Below are 13,685 nucleotides of genomic sequence, written 5' to 3' on the forward strand. Positions count from 1 at the left end.
GAGCTCCACTAGGTCCCAGCAGTGATGCCCAGGGAGCTGCTCTGCTCCTGGGGCAGGGGCTGATTTGGGGGTGGCTGCTGACTCCCAACCCACTGTCCATGCAAAGGCCACGGTTTCCCACAGAGTTGCCAGAGTAGATGTGGGCACTCGGTGAGGAAAAAAAAAAAAAAAACAAAAATCAAGTGAAACCAAGGCCAAGGGTGTGACTGGGACAAAGGGGGTGAGTCCATTCTAACAAAGATTTATCAAGTGGGGAAAAACGCAGAATAGTTTCATACCGTGAAGAAGCAGCTCAGACCAGAGAAAAAGGTTGGGGGGTGGGAGGGGGAAGAGGGAGAGGAGCAAAAGCAACAGTGAGAGGGACAGAGGGAGGGGAGAGATGGAGAGAAGAGGGAAGGAGAGGCAGAAGAAGAGCATATGAGCAAGAGAGTCAAAGAGCAGGAGGGTCAAGGCAGACTAGTAGCACGGCCCTTTATGGCAAGGACGCGTCGTGGAAGGCAAGGGGTGAGCCCAGGCACGTAATTCCATAACTTTACCCGGCAGTCGCTGTGGCACAGATGGGAGGTGGGGAGAAGGAGAGGTAGAGAGACAGAGAAAAAGGAAGGGAGAAAAGGGACAGGGTCGAAAAGAGGATATCAGAGTCTTGCTGCTGAAGAGCTCCCCGAGAGCAGCAGACAATGCCCAGCCCCGAGGGAGAGGGGGGTCCCTGCGTGGGGGGAGTAACCCAGGGCATCACCAGAGCGTGGGCAGGGGGCGGCCAGGGACAGCTCTTGGCACTGTGGTGGGCAGGCCCTGCCATGGGCAGGCTACAGTGAGCAAAAGGAGATGAAGGAGGGACTAAAAAGCTGCAATTCTCTCCCCGCTCCCTGTTCCCCCAGCACACGCCCACCCCGGCCCAAAGGGGGGACAGCTCAAACCCAGGGTCTCCCCCTTCCCACGGGGGGCCATGGGGGCAGGACATCCAAGGCTCACCTGGAGGCAGTGAAGATGTGCTTGGAGTTGGTGCAGATGGCATTGATGGGGCTGTCGTGGCCCTTGATCTCCCCCACCGGGGTGAAGTTGTCCACGTTCCAGACTTTGATGACGCCTCCTCGGCAGGCGCTCAGCACCATGGGGCGCCCGGGGATGAAGGCCAGGGCACATACCCAGTCCTTGTGGGCATTGGGGATTTGCTGAAGAGACAGAGCAAAGGTCATGACCAACCTCATATCCAGCCTTGTGCACCCATCCTGCACCCTCACTGTCTCAGGGAGCTCATCAGCTCCTCCCTGACACCCTGGGACTGACTGGGACCGTGGAATTGGTGATGCCCAGTTGGGAGCCAAGGGCATGGGCTCAATAGTCATGGCTTGGTTCTTCCCTTGGGCAGGGGACAACAACACAGAATTCAGGGTGGAACACAAGCCCCCACACTGCAACTGATGCCACAGCCTGTCTGAAGGAGAACTGGCAATCCCAAACACCCTGCTAGACAAATTATGGGGGCACAGCACACCCTCACCCACACACAGCCCAGGACTGGGAGTGCCCTCCCTGGTGAGCTCCACACGCAGGACACTGGCACCAGGTTCCTGCACACCCCCCTCTGCCCTGTGTCAGCACAGGACCTGTGCTCTGCTCCCCTCCAGACCTGGATAAGTTCCTGCTGCTCCAGATCCCACTTCTTGATGCCGTTGTCCCTGGAGCCGCTGAAGAGGACGTCTCCCTGGATGGCCAGGCACTCGATGCCATCGTAGTGAGGGGGCTCGAAGTTGTGAGTGGGGCCAATATTGCCTGCCATGCCCTCCGTGATCTCAAACACCTTGGGGAAGAGCAGAGGGTGACACACCACACGTGGCACTGGGGACAGAGCTGGGACTCTCCTGGGGAGTTTGGCCACCACTCTCTGTGTTCTGGGCTCAGGGACCTGGAGTGATGCTGGAAATGGGACTGAGCATTCGCTACTGGGGGCTTTTTGAGGGTTGTGCCACCAGGGACAGCCTCACTGCTGCATTTTACTGCATTTTATGGTGAGCCTTCACACTCCTCAGGAGCCAAGCTGACAGCTGAGTGGGATCCTGTCTCACATCTCACCACCCCTCCTCACTTCCCTGGTGACTGCTCTAATTCAACCTGAAAGGAAGGGACAGGCTCCTGCTGTGCTGGAGCTGTGACTGAGCAGGCACAAGGCACCTTTATCAGGGGGGATTATTGAGCAGAACAGGGTGAGCTGCTCATCTGGGTCAGCCCTCACATGCAAATCCCAGCCAGACAGTCTGATGCATAAGAGAAATGCAACTTTTTCTCCAAAGGTGCATTGTGGACTGAGCAAAAGGCAAGATTTGGGAAGCGAAATGAGTGAAAACCTCACGTACAGAGGTGAAAACAGAATCTGGGCTCAGTTTTCAGGAGGAGAGAAGAGTGAGGGGTCGCCAACATCCCTACAGGACACGGGATGCTGCTCCCCAAGGAGGTGAGTACCTTGACGTAGTGATCTTTGGAGCCTGTGACCACCAGGTCATGGTTGCTCGCTGTCTGGTTCACTGTGAGGCACATCACAGGCCCAATGTGGCCACTGAGCTTCCCCACGGGCTGCAGCCTGGGGGCAAGGGCACAGGTCAGCCCCTCCTGCCTGCTGGAGCTCATCCCCATGCAGAGCCTCCTCCCCCAGCCCTGGAGTGGCCCAGCAGGGGTTGTTCCCTTTGAGGGAGAGCGGGCAGGGAGACTCCATTCCCTGTGATTCCAGGGGAGAAATGCAGCTTTGGAGTGTGCCAACATCTGGCTGCACAGCCTGAGTGTGCCAACATCTGGCTGCACAGCCTGAGTGTGCCAACATCTGGCTGCAGAGCCCAAGCTGCAGCACATGGTTCACACAGCCCATTGCCCACTGGGCAGGCAGCAGGACAAGGCCAAAACAGGGCCCTGATGTTCATCCCATTTGTCTTTTCCCTTCTGCAAAGCTCAGACAAACCCTCCACCCCACGCAGCTCCAATGCCGCTCAACCCCTTGAGTCCTGTACGAAACAATTCCAAAAATCCTCATTCCACTCAACTTCCACTGTAAAAAACCCTTTCATTCTCTTGGAGGGGCATCATTTCAGGCCTCTCTGAGCATCCAGTTCCCACCTGTCACCCCTGGGTGTCCTGACCAGGCCAGCAGTGCCCTCACCTGCTCAGCTCCCAGACGCGCACGGTGTTGCCGGCGGCGGCGTAGAGCGCGGTGCCCGTGGGGTTCAGGGCGATCTGGTTGATCTGGTGCTCGCCCTGCACGCTGGTCACTGTCCTCGTGGTGGTCCCTGCACAGGCATCCCCAGAGATCACCTGCCCAGAAGATCTAAAGGAAGGAGGAGTTCAAAAGGGGAGGATGAGAGCAGAGCCATTGAGGGAGCACAAGGAGGGTGTTGGCTCCAGGGTGGCACAGCTGGGTCGCACCCTGAGGAAAGGCTCTGGAAGTTATCCCTGTTTTTGTGGTCACAATGGGATCAACAAGAGTTTTGTCCCACAGGTCAGTGCCTGGCCTGCAAAGGCTGACATGATTGCAGGGTCTGTGCATGACTCAGAGCATCCTGCCCTGGAGAGCTGAGGGTCCCTCTGCTCTCCTCCTGTGCCTCTCTGCTTCCCACAGGAAGAGCTGGTGAGTGCTGGCATCCACAGCACAGGGAAGCAAAGGTCTTGGCACCCTGAGGAGATGGTGAAGGGTGTGGAGGGGAAGCCTCATGAGGTCACTTGGTTTGTTCAGCCCAGAGGAGACTGAGGGGAGACTCACTGGGGTCTTCAATGTCCTCAATAAGGGGCAGCAGAGACAGGCACTGATCTGTTCCCTCTCATGACAAGTGACAGGACTCATGGGAAAGGCTGGAGCTGAGCTGGGAGATGTTTAGGTTGGATATCAGGAAAAGGTTCTTCCCCCAGAGGTGCTGGGGCACTGAACAGGCTCCCCAGGGAATGGTGACAGCTCCGAGCCTGTCTGAGTTCAAAAAGTGTTTGAACAACACTCCCAGCACAGGGCAGGACTGTTGGTGTGTCCTGCACAAGGCCAGGAGGTGGACTTGACAATCCTGATGGGGTTCCCTTCCAACTCAGCACATTCTCTGATTTTATAACCCTGAGCCTTTGCTGCAGGAGGTCCCCATGAGCTCCTCACCCCAAGCTCTCCCAACCTCATTCCCTAAGGAAGCAGCACTGCAAACTGGCACTAAAGCAGCTGCTATCTGGCCACATCCCCAGCCCCTGTAGATTCTGGAAATGGCTCCTGCAAACCCAGAGATGCCCAGAGTTGTCTCAGAGCTGCACGTACGTGAGGGTGCGGATGCAGCGGGCGGAGTCGCGGATGTCCCACACCTTGATGTACGACGTGGACACGGTGAACACCAGCCCCGTGTGGCTGCAGTACTTGATGGAAACCACGTTGTTTGGGTGACCCTTGAGAGAGGCGATCTCCTGGCCCGTCACCAGGTTCCACATTTTGCAGCTCCGGTCTGCGGGAGGAAGAAGGTGTTGGAGGAGTTTTGGGGGTGTCTCCTCTGAAGGGCACAGTGGTGTGGGGACAATGTGCCTTCTGAGCATCTCCCCACACACACAGGGCCAGAGGAAAGGAGCCAGTCATCCCCACCACAACGGCAGGGCTCAACATCCCTGTAATGCCCACACTTCCCACATTCCCAATGCCAACCGTCTCTCAACAACATCTCCATCCTCCCTGCCCCCTCTGCCCAACACTCACCTTTGGAGCCAGTGAAGAGCAGCTCATCGGTGGCATCCAGGCAGAGCACAGGCTTGGTGTGTCCCTCTGCCACCGAGACACACTGCAGGGGAGCTGTCCTGGCATTCTTGGTGCCACCCACGGGGTTAATGATGCCCCTTCACAGGAGAGAGAGAACAGGTACAGTGCAGGGCTGGAGGGGCACTGTGCCCACAGTCCCAGGGCGTGGAAGAACGTAAACTGTGTCACATCAAGCATCTTCCACTGCCCAGCAGTGAGACAGGCTCCTCCACCTGAACGTGGCATGTCTGAGGTGTCTGTGGGAACCCCAGGAATCTCCCCATGGGCAGCCCCTGCCTATCTCTGCCCCAGCAATCAGGGAAAGGGGGAGGCTGCCCAGTGACCTCTGCTCTCCCCAAAAACCTCTCGTGCCTCACCAGCACAGACCCAGCACCATTCAGCACACTCAGCTCATTGGCCCTGATGTCCATTTTGGGGCAAACTGTGCCCTCTCCAGCCTGAAGCTGGGATAATGTTTCAGAGTACCAATATCAGTACCCCTGTCCCTTGGAGGGTGTCACCCTTTGGCTGGTGACATCTAGAGACAGGGCCCTGCTCCTTTACACAGATCACAAGGGTGACAAAGGGCAGGACAAGCATCTGCACCCCACATCCCTATTGCAATGGCTGTTCCTGCCCCTGCCAAACCTCCTTCCAAGGGACAATTCTGCCTGTCCTGGGGGGACACATCATCTGCCAATCCCCTCCACTTCACACATGCTCAGGGTGACCCCCTGATATGCCTGGTCATCAAGCACAGCCACAAGACCCCAAGTTGTGCTAGATTCTTCTTCTTACAAGCAGGGAAACTGATGCATGGGGCTAAAGAAGGGCAAGGTTTGCATTAGTCGTGAGGACAAGCACAGGCTCATTAATTTGGGTTTGGAAATTACATGCATGTGAAGTTTCTCAGCTCTGCACTCAACCAATGCCAAGCCAACAGCCTTCCCCTCACCTCCAGTCCTCCCACCAGCCTCAAAGCAATACTAAATCCAAGGGGAAATCCTTGCACTGCAGGGTGAGGCGTCTTCCATGGACTCTGAGTGGCTGCCTGATTATAAACTGCCCAGGGTGACCCAGCTCAGACTGGTCTGGTGTCACTTCCCCAGTGACAGGGGCCTCCTGCAGGAGCTCAGGGCACAGGCAGAGTCAGGGGACTCTGATCATGGAATTGTTTGGGTTGGAAAGGACCTTAGACATCATCTCATTCCAGGCCCATGAGCAGAGACACTTTCCACTAGTCCAGGTTGCTCCAAGCCCCATCCAACCTGGCCTTGGACACTTCCAGGGATGGGGCAGCCACAGCTTCTCTGGAAAACCTGTGCCAGGACCTCACCATTCTCAGAGAGAATTTCTTCCTAAAATCTAGTCCAAATCCCTCCTCTTTCAGTTTCAAACTGTTCCCCCTTGTCCTGTCACTATTTGCTCATGTAAAAAGTTGTTCTCCCTCTTTGTTGTAAGCCCCTTTAGGCAGTGGAAGGCTGCAATGTTCCTAAAGGATGGGGGAAACGTGGCCCTTGTTTTGGGAAAACTCAGGTGGATGCAGGGGGAGAAGCCCAGGAGAACCTTAACTGCAAAGCTGAGCTCTGCACCACAATCTGACCTGATTTCTTCAGGGAAGAGACTGACCTTTCCCAACTCAACACCAAGAAAGCACAACCAGGCACGGGGTGAAGATGAGATAACTGCCTGGAAGGAGCTTGCACAAGGGATGTACTGCAAGCTCCTTTCCCCATCACCTCCCCATCCTGCTGCACAGCTGGGGAAGGGCTGGGACGTGGTGGAGGAGAGCATGCTGCCAACCCAAACCAGCCAGCACCACGTCCCAAGGGCTAATCCAAGCAGGAGAACAGTTTGAATTTGCAGCTGAGGGACAGCATCAGGCACCAGGAGGGGACAGACACACAAGCTGGGAGGGGGTAGAGCAGCAAGCTGCAGGCAGACCGTGTGGGGACAGGGAGAGCAGGCATCTGACAGAGAGGAGGAGGAGCAGAGAAAGGGGTAATAAATAGAAAGTTGTCTATACCTCAGCACCTCCGAGACAGAGGAATCGCTGTCATCAGACCTAGGGGCAGAAAATTAGCAGGATTATGGGAGAGAAAACCCAGACTAGAGAAGGCGGCAGTGGAGTCAGAGGGGGAAGGTTGTTATTGCATCCAAGCCAGTGTGGGACAGAGAGAAGGAGTGGAGGGAGGGAGGAGGAGAAGCACACAGGGAGAACCAGGGGAGAGCAGAAGAGCAGGAGGGCGTGTGAGGATCAGACAGCAGGTCTCCATCAGGGAACACCAGCGCTGCTAGCAACAGCTGAGCCCAGAGCAGCACCTCACCTGCTGCCAGGAGAGGCTGGAGCAGCATTTGTGGGTGGATGCCAGTCCATCAGCTTCCTTTGAGCCCTCACCTCCTCACCCCATCCTGCTCCCTCGCCTGTCCAGGGGTCCAAGTGTGGCATCACCCTGTCTCCAGGCAGAGGGCAGGACTGTGAGCTCAGAGGGAGCACAGTGGGCAGGAGCACAGCATTGCCATGGCAGCTGCTCCAGCACAGGGAGAAGCAGCGAGGTGAAGTGGCTGGAGCCAGTCCAAGCCCTGGTGCTCCTACACCCCACAATACTCACTATGTACCATGTGCTACCATGGTCTGGGTCCCCCTCACTCAGACACTGCCACCCCAGCAGGACTTACTTGTCCAAGGCAGATCCCTGGCTCTGGGTGCTCGTGAGACGGGAGAAGACGTTGCGGTCGTTGCGGGGCCGGGTGGGTGGGGACGAGGGTGGTGTGAAGCCAATGTCTGCAGGCCTGAGCCAAAAGGATCAGAGGGACACATGAATTGGGAACCTGACTGGCACACCAGGGCCCAGAAAGGATCCTTCCACACTGCTTTGAGCCACACTGCCTCCCCCCTGCCAGTTGTCACCATTTCTCCCAAGCTCACCTGGCAGGTTGCCCACGGTCGTAGGATTTCCTCCTTGTCAGAGGTGAAGTGTCCGAGCCCCGGGACTGCCTGGGACTGAAGCAAGTGAACAAAGCACAGTGAGTGAGTGCCTGCCCCTGCACTGGGATCCCTCCACAGTGAACACCTGTGTCCTCCCCCAGAGGAGCAAACAAGATATTGGGCTGGAGTCACAATCTTGAGGCAGCCCGTGAGCGCAGAGGCTTTTGGCAACCCAAGACATCATCAAAAAGGCTGATAACCCAGAACAGGGAGTTGGGGATCCTCATACCCCCCTGCTTTCTCTCCCTGCTCCTGAAGTATCCTCTTCTCCATCTGCAAAAGACACCAATCTATTCCTACACACTCTCCAAGCCCTGCTGAGGAAATTGCATGCTGTAGCCAAGCATGGACAGATGCAGGATTGGGCTCCCCTTCACCCCTCTGCACCTCCCCAGGCCAGGCACAGCTTCCCCCAGACCTCCCTGAGCCCCCCAGTGCCCCCCAAGCTCACAAGGTGCTTCCTCGTGTGGGCAGGCTGATGGTGCGTGACACCTTCTCCTTGTAGTAGGGGTCTCGGATGGAGAAGCCAATCCTGTCCTCCTTGATCTCCATGAGGGACGCCAAGGACTTGGTGATGTTCTTGGTGGAGACGTCCAGCGTGGGTCCCAGACACTCGGCTGACACTGCCTTCATCTGCCCCGAGAGCTTGGGCTCTCCCTAGAGCAGGGCAGAGGGCTCAGGGGCAATGGGAACAGCCAGTGCTGTGGGTTGGGAGAGTTTGTGCTCTCTGGTCACAAAGCTGCTCCCCCACGTCCCACTGGGATGGCCATCACAGCCAGCTCTCCATGCAAACATGACAGCCTGTATAGAACAATTGCTTCCCTCCACCCACCTCTGCCCTGCCCAGGGACATCCTCAGTGCCACTCAGATTTGGAAGATTTGGGTGTTTCCCAAGTCTCCTGGTGCTTCAGGACAGGATTGCTGTACCAGGAGACCTTGGTTCTGCCCATCCAGAGAGCAGCCCTACTGCCTTATGCCAAGCCTGTTCCCCAAGGTCCAGACTGCAGAGCAGAGGCCTGAAGCATCACTGAACATCCCTCCATCCCTCCTCCCAGTCTCTGTGACCAGGCCACACAAAAAACCCCACTAACCTTGAACTTGAAGTCATCCTGGCTTGCTGAGCCCTTCATGGTGAAAGACTGGGAGATGCTGCAAGGAGAGAGGAGCAAAGATGGATCTTCAGTGCCAAAATCTCTTCAGAAAGCTGGTACCACTGATCCATCAGACTCCTTGAGTCACCTTCTGGCCCCCAGTTCCCCTTCTCCATGGAATGACCAAGCCTTCACTCCCTGCTCATGTCCAAGAGACATCCTGCTCCCCCCACCAAGGCCTGGGCACCACAGAAAAGCTCAGGCAGGGCTTTGTTCATCCGTGCCACTCTAAGAAGTCCCATGAATAGCATCAGGCACTGTGGCCCAGCCACCACCACCTCAGGCAGCTCCAGGCTGGGTGCTCACCTCCCATCTGAGGCCAGGCTGAACTCTGAAACCTCCTCATCCGTGCTGGTGTAGCCGTTCTCTGTGAGAGGGAGAAAATGCATCAGCAGAGGGGACCCCACTGCCACCAGCCCCATCCAAACCCTGCAGCAGAGGAGGGGGACAGCCCAGGAAGGTGTGGGGGTGACCTTGTCCCTGCTCTCCATGACCAGGTGGAGGAAAGGTGCTCTCCCACCCAACACAGCCCTTGGGGCAGGGTCCCAGCCACCTCCAGGTGTTTTCAGGTACAGCACCCACCCCACAGGCAGCACACCTGGCCTGAAGATACACCTGATCAAGCTTCACCTTGCTGGACATTGTGGATCAGTGCCTGCAGCTCAGGGTGGGACTCAGCCTTCTCCCTCAGGGCATCCAGCAGGGCATGGTTCTGTGAGGAGTTGGCCACATCTGTCTGCCGCAGGCGCCCCTCCAGCAGCCGGATCTGGGCCTCCTTCTGGGCCACCTGCAGCCCCTGGGGAAGAAATGCTGGCACACTCAGGCAGCTGCCACACGTCCCTGGCACCCAGAAAGAACACAGCCCAGCCCAGCCCCACACACCTTGTCGATGGAGGCTTTCAGGAAATTGTCCAGCAGCAGCCGGGCCTCGGCCAGGGAGCAGGAGCTGATCACCACCGAGGTGTCCGTGGAGTCCAGCTCCTCCTGAAACGTGCAGAGACAAGTGCTGGATGCAGCAGGGTTGCTTTTTGCTGCTGGATGTGGGACAGGTGGAAGGGCCTCCATGGCAAGCACTGCCCAGTCCAACCCTCGCCCTCCCCAGTCTGCCCAGTGGCCACAGGACTGTCCAGCATGAAGGGCTCATGCACTGCCACAGAAATTCTGGTTCCAACACAAAACTAGACACTGAACAGACACCAGGCTCACCCAAATCCACAACCCCAAACCTAGTGTGAACTAACAGCAGCCCTTCTTCCCTGCTAATCAAGGTGACAAGCCAGGGACAGCACACAGCCTCCATTTCAGGCTGCAGGCATTGAGGGGAGTTGGGAGCTGCCCAGTGGCATGTCCAGTATCACAACTGGACACAAAACCTGGATGGTTTCTGCTGGACAAAAGCCAGTCCTCCTGAGATGTTTCCAGCACAAGAAGCAACCAACAGGTGACCACCAGCCCCATGGGCAAATGAGGGCTGCATCTTCCCTAAAATTCCAGGGCAGTGGGACACCTGGGCACGCAAGGACCTGCCAGAACTCCTCTCTGTAATTAATCACCTAATGAGAAGTAACTGTGTGGGTGCAGCCCTGCCAAGAGTGACACTCAGAGGACTCTGAATCCTCTGACCAGAGCCCAGCCACAGCTGGCTGTGCCTAAGGATGCTCCTTCCACAGAGAAATGCTCTCCCTTTCTCCCTGCCAGCCAGACCCAGCCCTGCTGCCCACCTTGGTCTCCTCAATCTGCATGATGGTGGCCTGGCAGTCTGAAATGCTGTCGTTGATGTAGTCAATGTTGGCCCCCAGCACCTCGATCTCCTCATTCAGCTCTTGCAGACCCTTCTGCTCCTTGGGGCTCTCTGCCTGCAGCTTTGCCCGTTTGCCCAGCAACGCCTCCTGCAGCAGTGACAGCTCCTCACGTTTCTGGGGGGAAAAGGGAAAGGGGATTAGCAGTGTCCACATGGCCATAACTCTGTCCTGCACTCACCACCCAGCCCTCTCTGTCCCACCTTGATGAGCCTCTCCATGTCTGCCTCAAGGTTGACAATGGTCATTCTCTGCATGACGATGTCGAAGATGCGCCGCTCCAGTGACTGCCACTTGAGGCGGGCAGCTTTGCTGAAGGTCTGGCTCGAGCCCTTCTTGGGGAACTTCTTCCTACAGCCAAAGGGAAGAAAAGGCATAAGGGCAGATGGCCACACCGTGCTGGAGAGCCAGGCTTGCCCCAGGAAGGTGTCTGGGATCTGGTTGGCCACAAACAGAGGATGCATCTGTGTTGTTTCCACATTGCCCAACTCTTCCATTTCCTCCTAGCAAAGCAGGACAAGAGATAAGTCCAGCAGGGTTTGTGTCATGGCATTTAATCCTCATTGAAGGCCATCTTTGGGCTCAATCACTGGTGACAGCCACACTCTGCCAGCACAGGGTCACCGATTTCATACAGGTCACTAAGAAACCACCCTCCAACCTCTACCACCAACCAAAAACCAGGCAGGGGGAGGGATCCTTGGGATATCCCACCCCTTCCCACCCAACCCCTGACCTGACCTGGCAGGCCGAGCCCCGTTAATGGGGGACGAGGGGTCTCCCAGGAAGTTGTTGATTTTCCTGTTCCACTGGCGCACGATGCTGGAGACGGAGCGCGCGCCGGACTCGGGCTCGGAGGACGTGGTGCTGGCCGAGACCTCTGCCCCCGAGTCCAGCTGGGCTGGCTTCTGGCCCGTCCTGCCAGCCACACGGTCTGACATGGGCTTGGCCAGGCGGCGCAGCGCTGACACCTGCCCCAAAGGGAGGACACACACAGGGGGTGTCAGCTGGGCAGCCCCACCCAGCCTGAGCCCATTGGCATCACCCCCAGGTCACCACAGGGGTGAGAATTCCATAGAAACAGCTCCACAGAGCAAAGCCCAGGGATGTTTGTGCCTCATGGGGTTCCCTCTCTTCCCTCACAGCCCACTCCTTGCTGATGCTTTAAGTTTGAGCTTTCATGTTTTTCAGGCTCTGTGCTGCCAGGGGTGTCATTCTGAGCCTCATATTAAGTGTTAAGTAAGTGCTTTTCACAGAGTAGGTAGACAAAACAAATCCTTTTCCTGCTGAAGACCAAGGACAACTTTCAGGGCCAAAAGCATAAACAGTGGACTGAAGGGAGAAACAAGGAGGATGAGACCTCACGGCCTGGAGCTGTAATTGGGCAATTAAACCCCAACATGCAAATGGACCAAAACTTATAAAAGTGTGAGACCCTGTGACTGGTCATTTATTTGTGACCATTCTAAATCTACCTTGGGTGTAGCTCTGGCCAGGCTCTTGTCCTACCCAAGGTGTAAATAAATACCTTTCAATAAATATCTACTTTATTTTCTGGCTCTGTCCAGTCTCTGTTTCAGGTCAGCCTTCCTAAGGCATCAGTTTCTGGCAACTCTGGTTCTGTCACTTAGGATGGGGAACTCTGCTGCTGCCTACAACCATTTCCCACCCCGTTCCTGCCCTCCCTTCCTTTTTGGGAACCCCACTCCCAAAGTCTGCCCTGTCTGAAGGATGGGATTTCTCCAAGCCAAGCACTGGGGGCTCAGACCTCCATGGGAGCTGGGGACTATGAGGAGGAACCCCACTTTCCTCACCTCCTGGGTTTTCCTCCGCAGCACTATTTCCTGCTGTCGTTTCTGAGATTCCAGAGCCCTGATCTGGAACTGCATGAGTGAGAAAAGAAAAAGACACTCCTGAGGTCCAGCCCACACAGCCCAGTGGTGGTCACAGCCCTTTAGCACAGTCTCACTCCTGATTCTAACAACGAGCAGGCTCCCAGCCTTGAGCTGGCTGTGGTTTCACCTTCCCCCTTCTCACAGCATCCCCACAACTACAACAGGAGCTGTTGGAAGCTTTTGGAAACCATTCACCCCATTTTGCTCTGCTAGGACTGCATGGGCTCCACTCAGGCTTCACTCGGCTTCACTGACTCGAGGTATCTGTGAGCACCTGGATTGCCAGAGCAGGACAAACACCACCTCCCCTGCACTGGCAGCATGTGGACAAGCCAGGCTCTCACCTCCTGCCTGCGCTGCTCCTTCTTGAGCTGTGCAATCTCCCGGTTCCTCTTGGTCTCCGCCAGCCGCCGCCGCTGCTGCTCCTCCCGCATCTGCTTCATCAGAGCCACCTGCAACGAGGACATGAGTGTGCCACCGCCCTGGGCATCCACCCACCCACCCAGCACACCTGGAAAAGGTGGGAAACACTGCTCCAAGCGGGGAGCCAGGCTGGTCCAGGTGGTTCCTCCCCACCCTGGCACATCCAGGTACCTTTGCCTTCTTCATCTCGGCCACTTCAGCCTGCAGCTTGCGCAGCTCGCGCTCGTAGCGGGACTGGTTCTTGAGGAGGCGGGCGTGCTCCTTCTGGGCTGCCTGCAGCTTCTGCAGGTCCCTGTTCATCTCCTTCAGCCTCTTCTCGTAGTCTGCTTTGATCTTGTTGGCTTTCTCCTCTGTGTAGCACTCCATGGTGCCTAGAGGGTGGGGAGAGGGCTCACAACTGCTGTGCACCTCAGGATCCTTCTGTAGCCACATACCCTGCCTGGAGGCACCAAGCACTGTGTCCCTCCCCGTCCCATCAGAGCCCTCCTCACCCCAGGGTGAACTGGATTCTGTCTGGGAACACCTGCTGGAAGAGCTCAGCACAGAGATAGAATGGCTGGCCTGAGCAGAGCTGTAGACTGAGACCCACAGCCACATAGAAGGGTGACCCTGCCCTATTTAAGCCACACCACTGGGTTTTTTACCCCTCAGTTTCCCCAGGAGTCCCCACAGCTCATGAAGTGAGG

The 13,685-nt window shown here is 56.7% G+C and overlaps 1 protein-coding gene across 2 annotated transcripts in view; it reads right to left on the minus strand.

Annotated features, from left to right (window-relative positions):
* Nucleotides 1–13,685, minus strand: part of KIF21B (kinesin family member 21B) — a gene marked incomplete at its 5' end in the record, with an annotated part of 41,310 nt that overhangs the window by 6,878 nt on the left and 20,747 nt on the right. The window contains 20 exons of one of the 2 annotated variants that reach the window (XM_083878546.1): nt 973–1,172; nt 1,631–1,801; nt 2,461–2,578; nt 3,149–3,313; nt 4,277–4,457; nt 4,703–4,839; nt 6,768–6,806; nt 7,421–7,534; nt 7,671–7,745; nt 8,182–8,387; nt 8,823–8,880; nt 9,189–9,249; nt 9,513–9,678; nt 9,765–9,866; nt 10,604–10,798; nt 10,885–11,032; nt 11,423–11,652; nt 12,496–12,564; nt 12,921–13,028; nt 13,171–13,370. In XM_083878546.1, coding sequence (XP_083734672.1) covers nt 973–1,172; nt 1,631–1,801; nt 2,461–2,578; nt 3,149–3,313; nt 4,277–4,457; nt 4,703–4,839; nt 6,768–6,806; nt 7,421–7,534; nt 7,671–7,745; nt 8,182–8,387; nt 8,823–8,880; nt 9,189–9,249; nt 9,513–9,678; nt 9,765–9,866; nt 10,604–10,798; nt 10,885–11,032; nt 11,423–11,652; nt 12,496–12,564; nt 12,921–13,028; nt 13,171–13,370 — 2,743 coding nt within the window. The remainder of the gene's footprint in view (nt 1–972; nt 1,173–1,630; nt 1,802–2,460; nt 2,579–3,148; nt 3,314–4,276; nt 4,458–4,702; nt 4,840–6,767; nt 6,807–7,420; nt 7,535–7,670; nt 7,746–8,181; nt 8,388–8,822; nt 8,881–9,188; nt 9,250–9,512; nt 9,679–9,764; nt 9,867–10,603; nt 10,799–10,884; nt 11,033–11,422; nt 11,653–12,495; nt 12,565–12,920; nt 13,029–13,170; nt 13,371–13,685) is intronic. The other variant, XM_083878547.1, reaches the window with a different exon arrangement.

Source organism: Zosterops lateralis, assembly GCF_965231275.1.
Source record: "Zosterops lateralis genome assembly, chromosome: 26".
Classification (NCBI taxonomy): Eukaryota; Metazoa; Chordata; class Aves; order Passeriformes; family Zosteropidae; genus Zosterops; species Zosterops lateralis.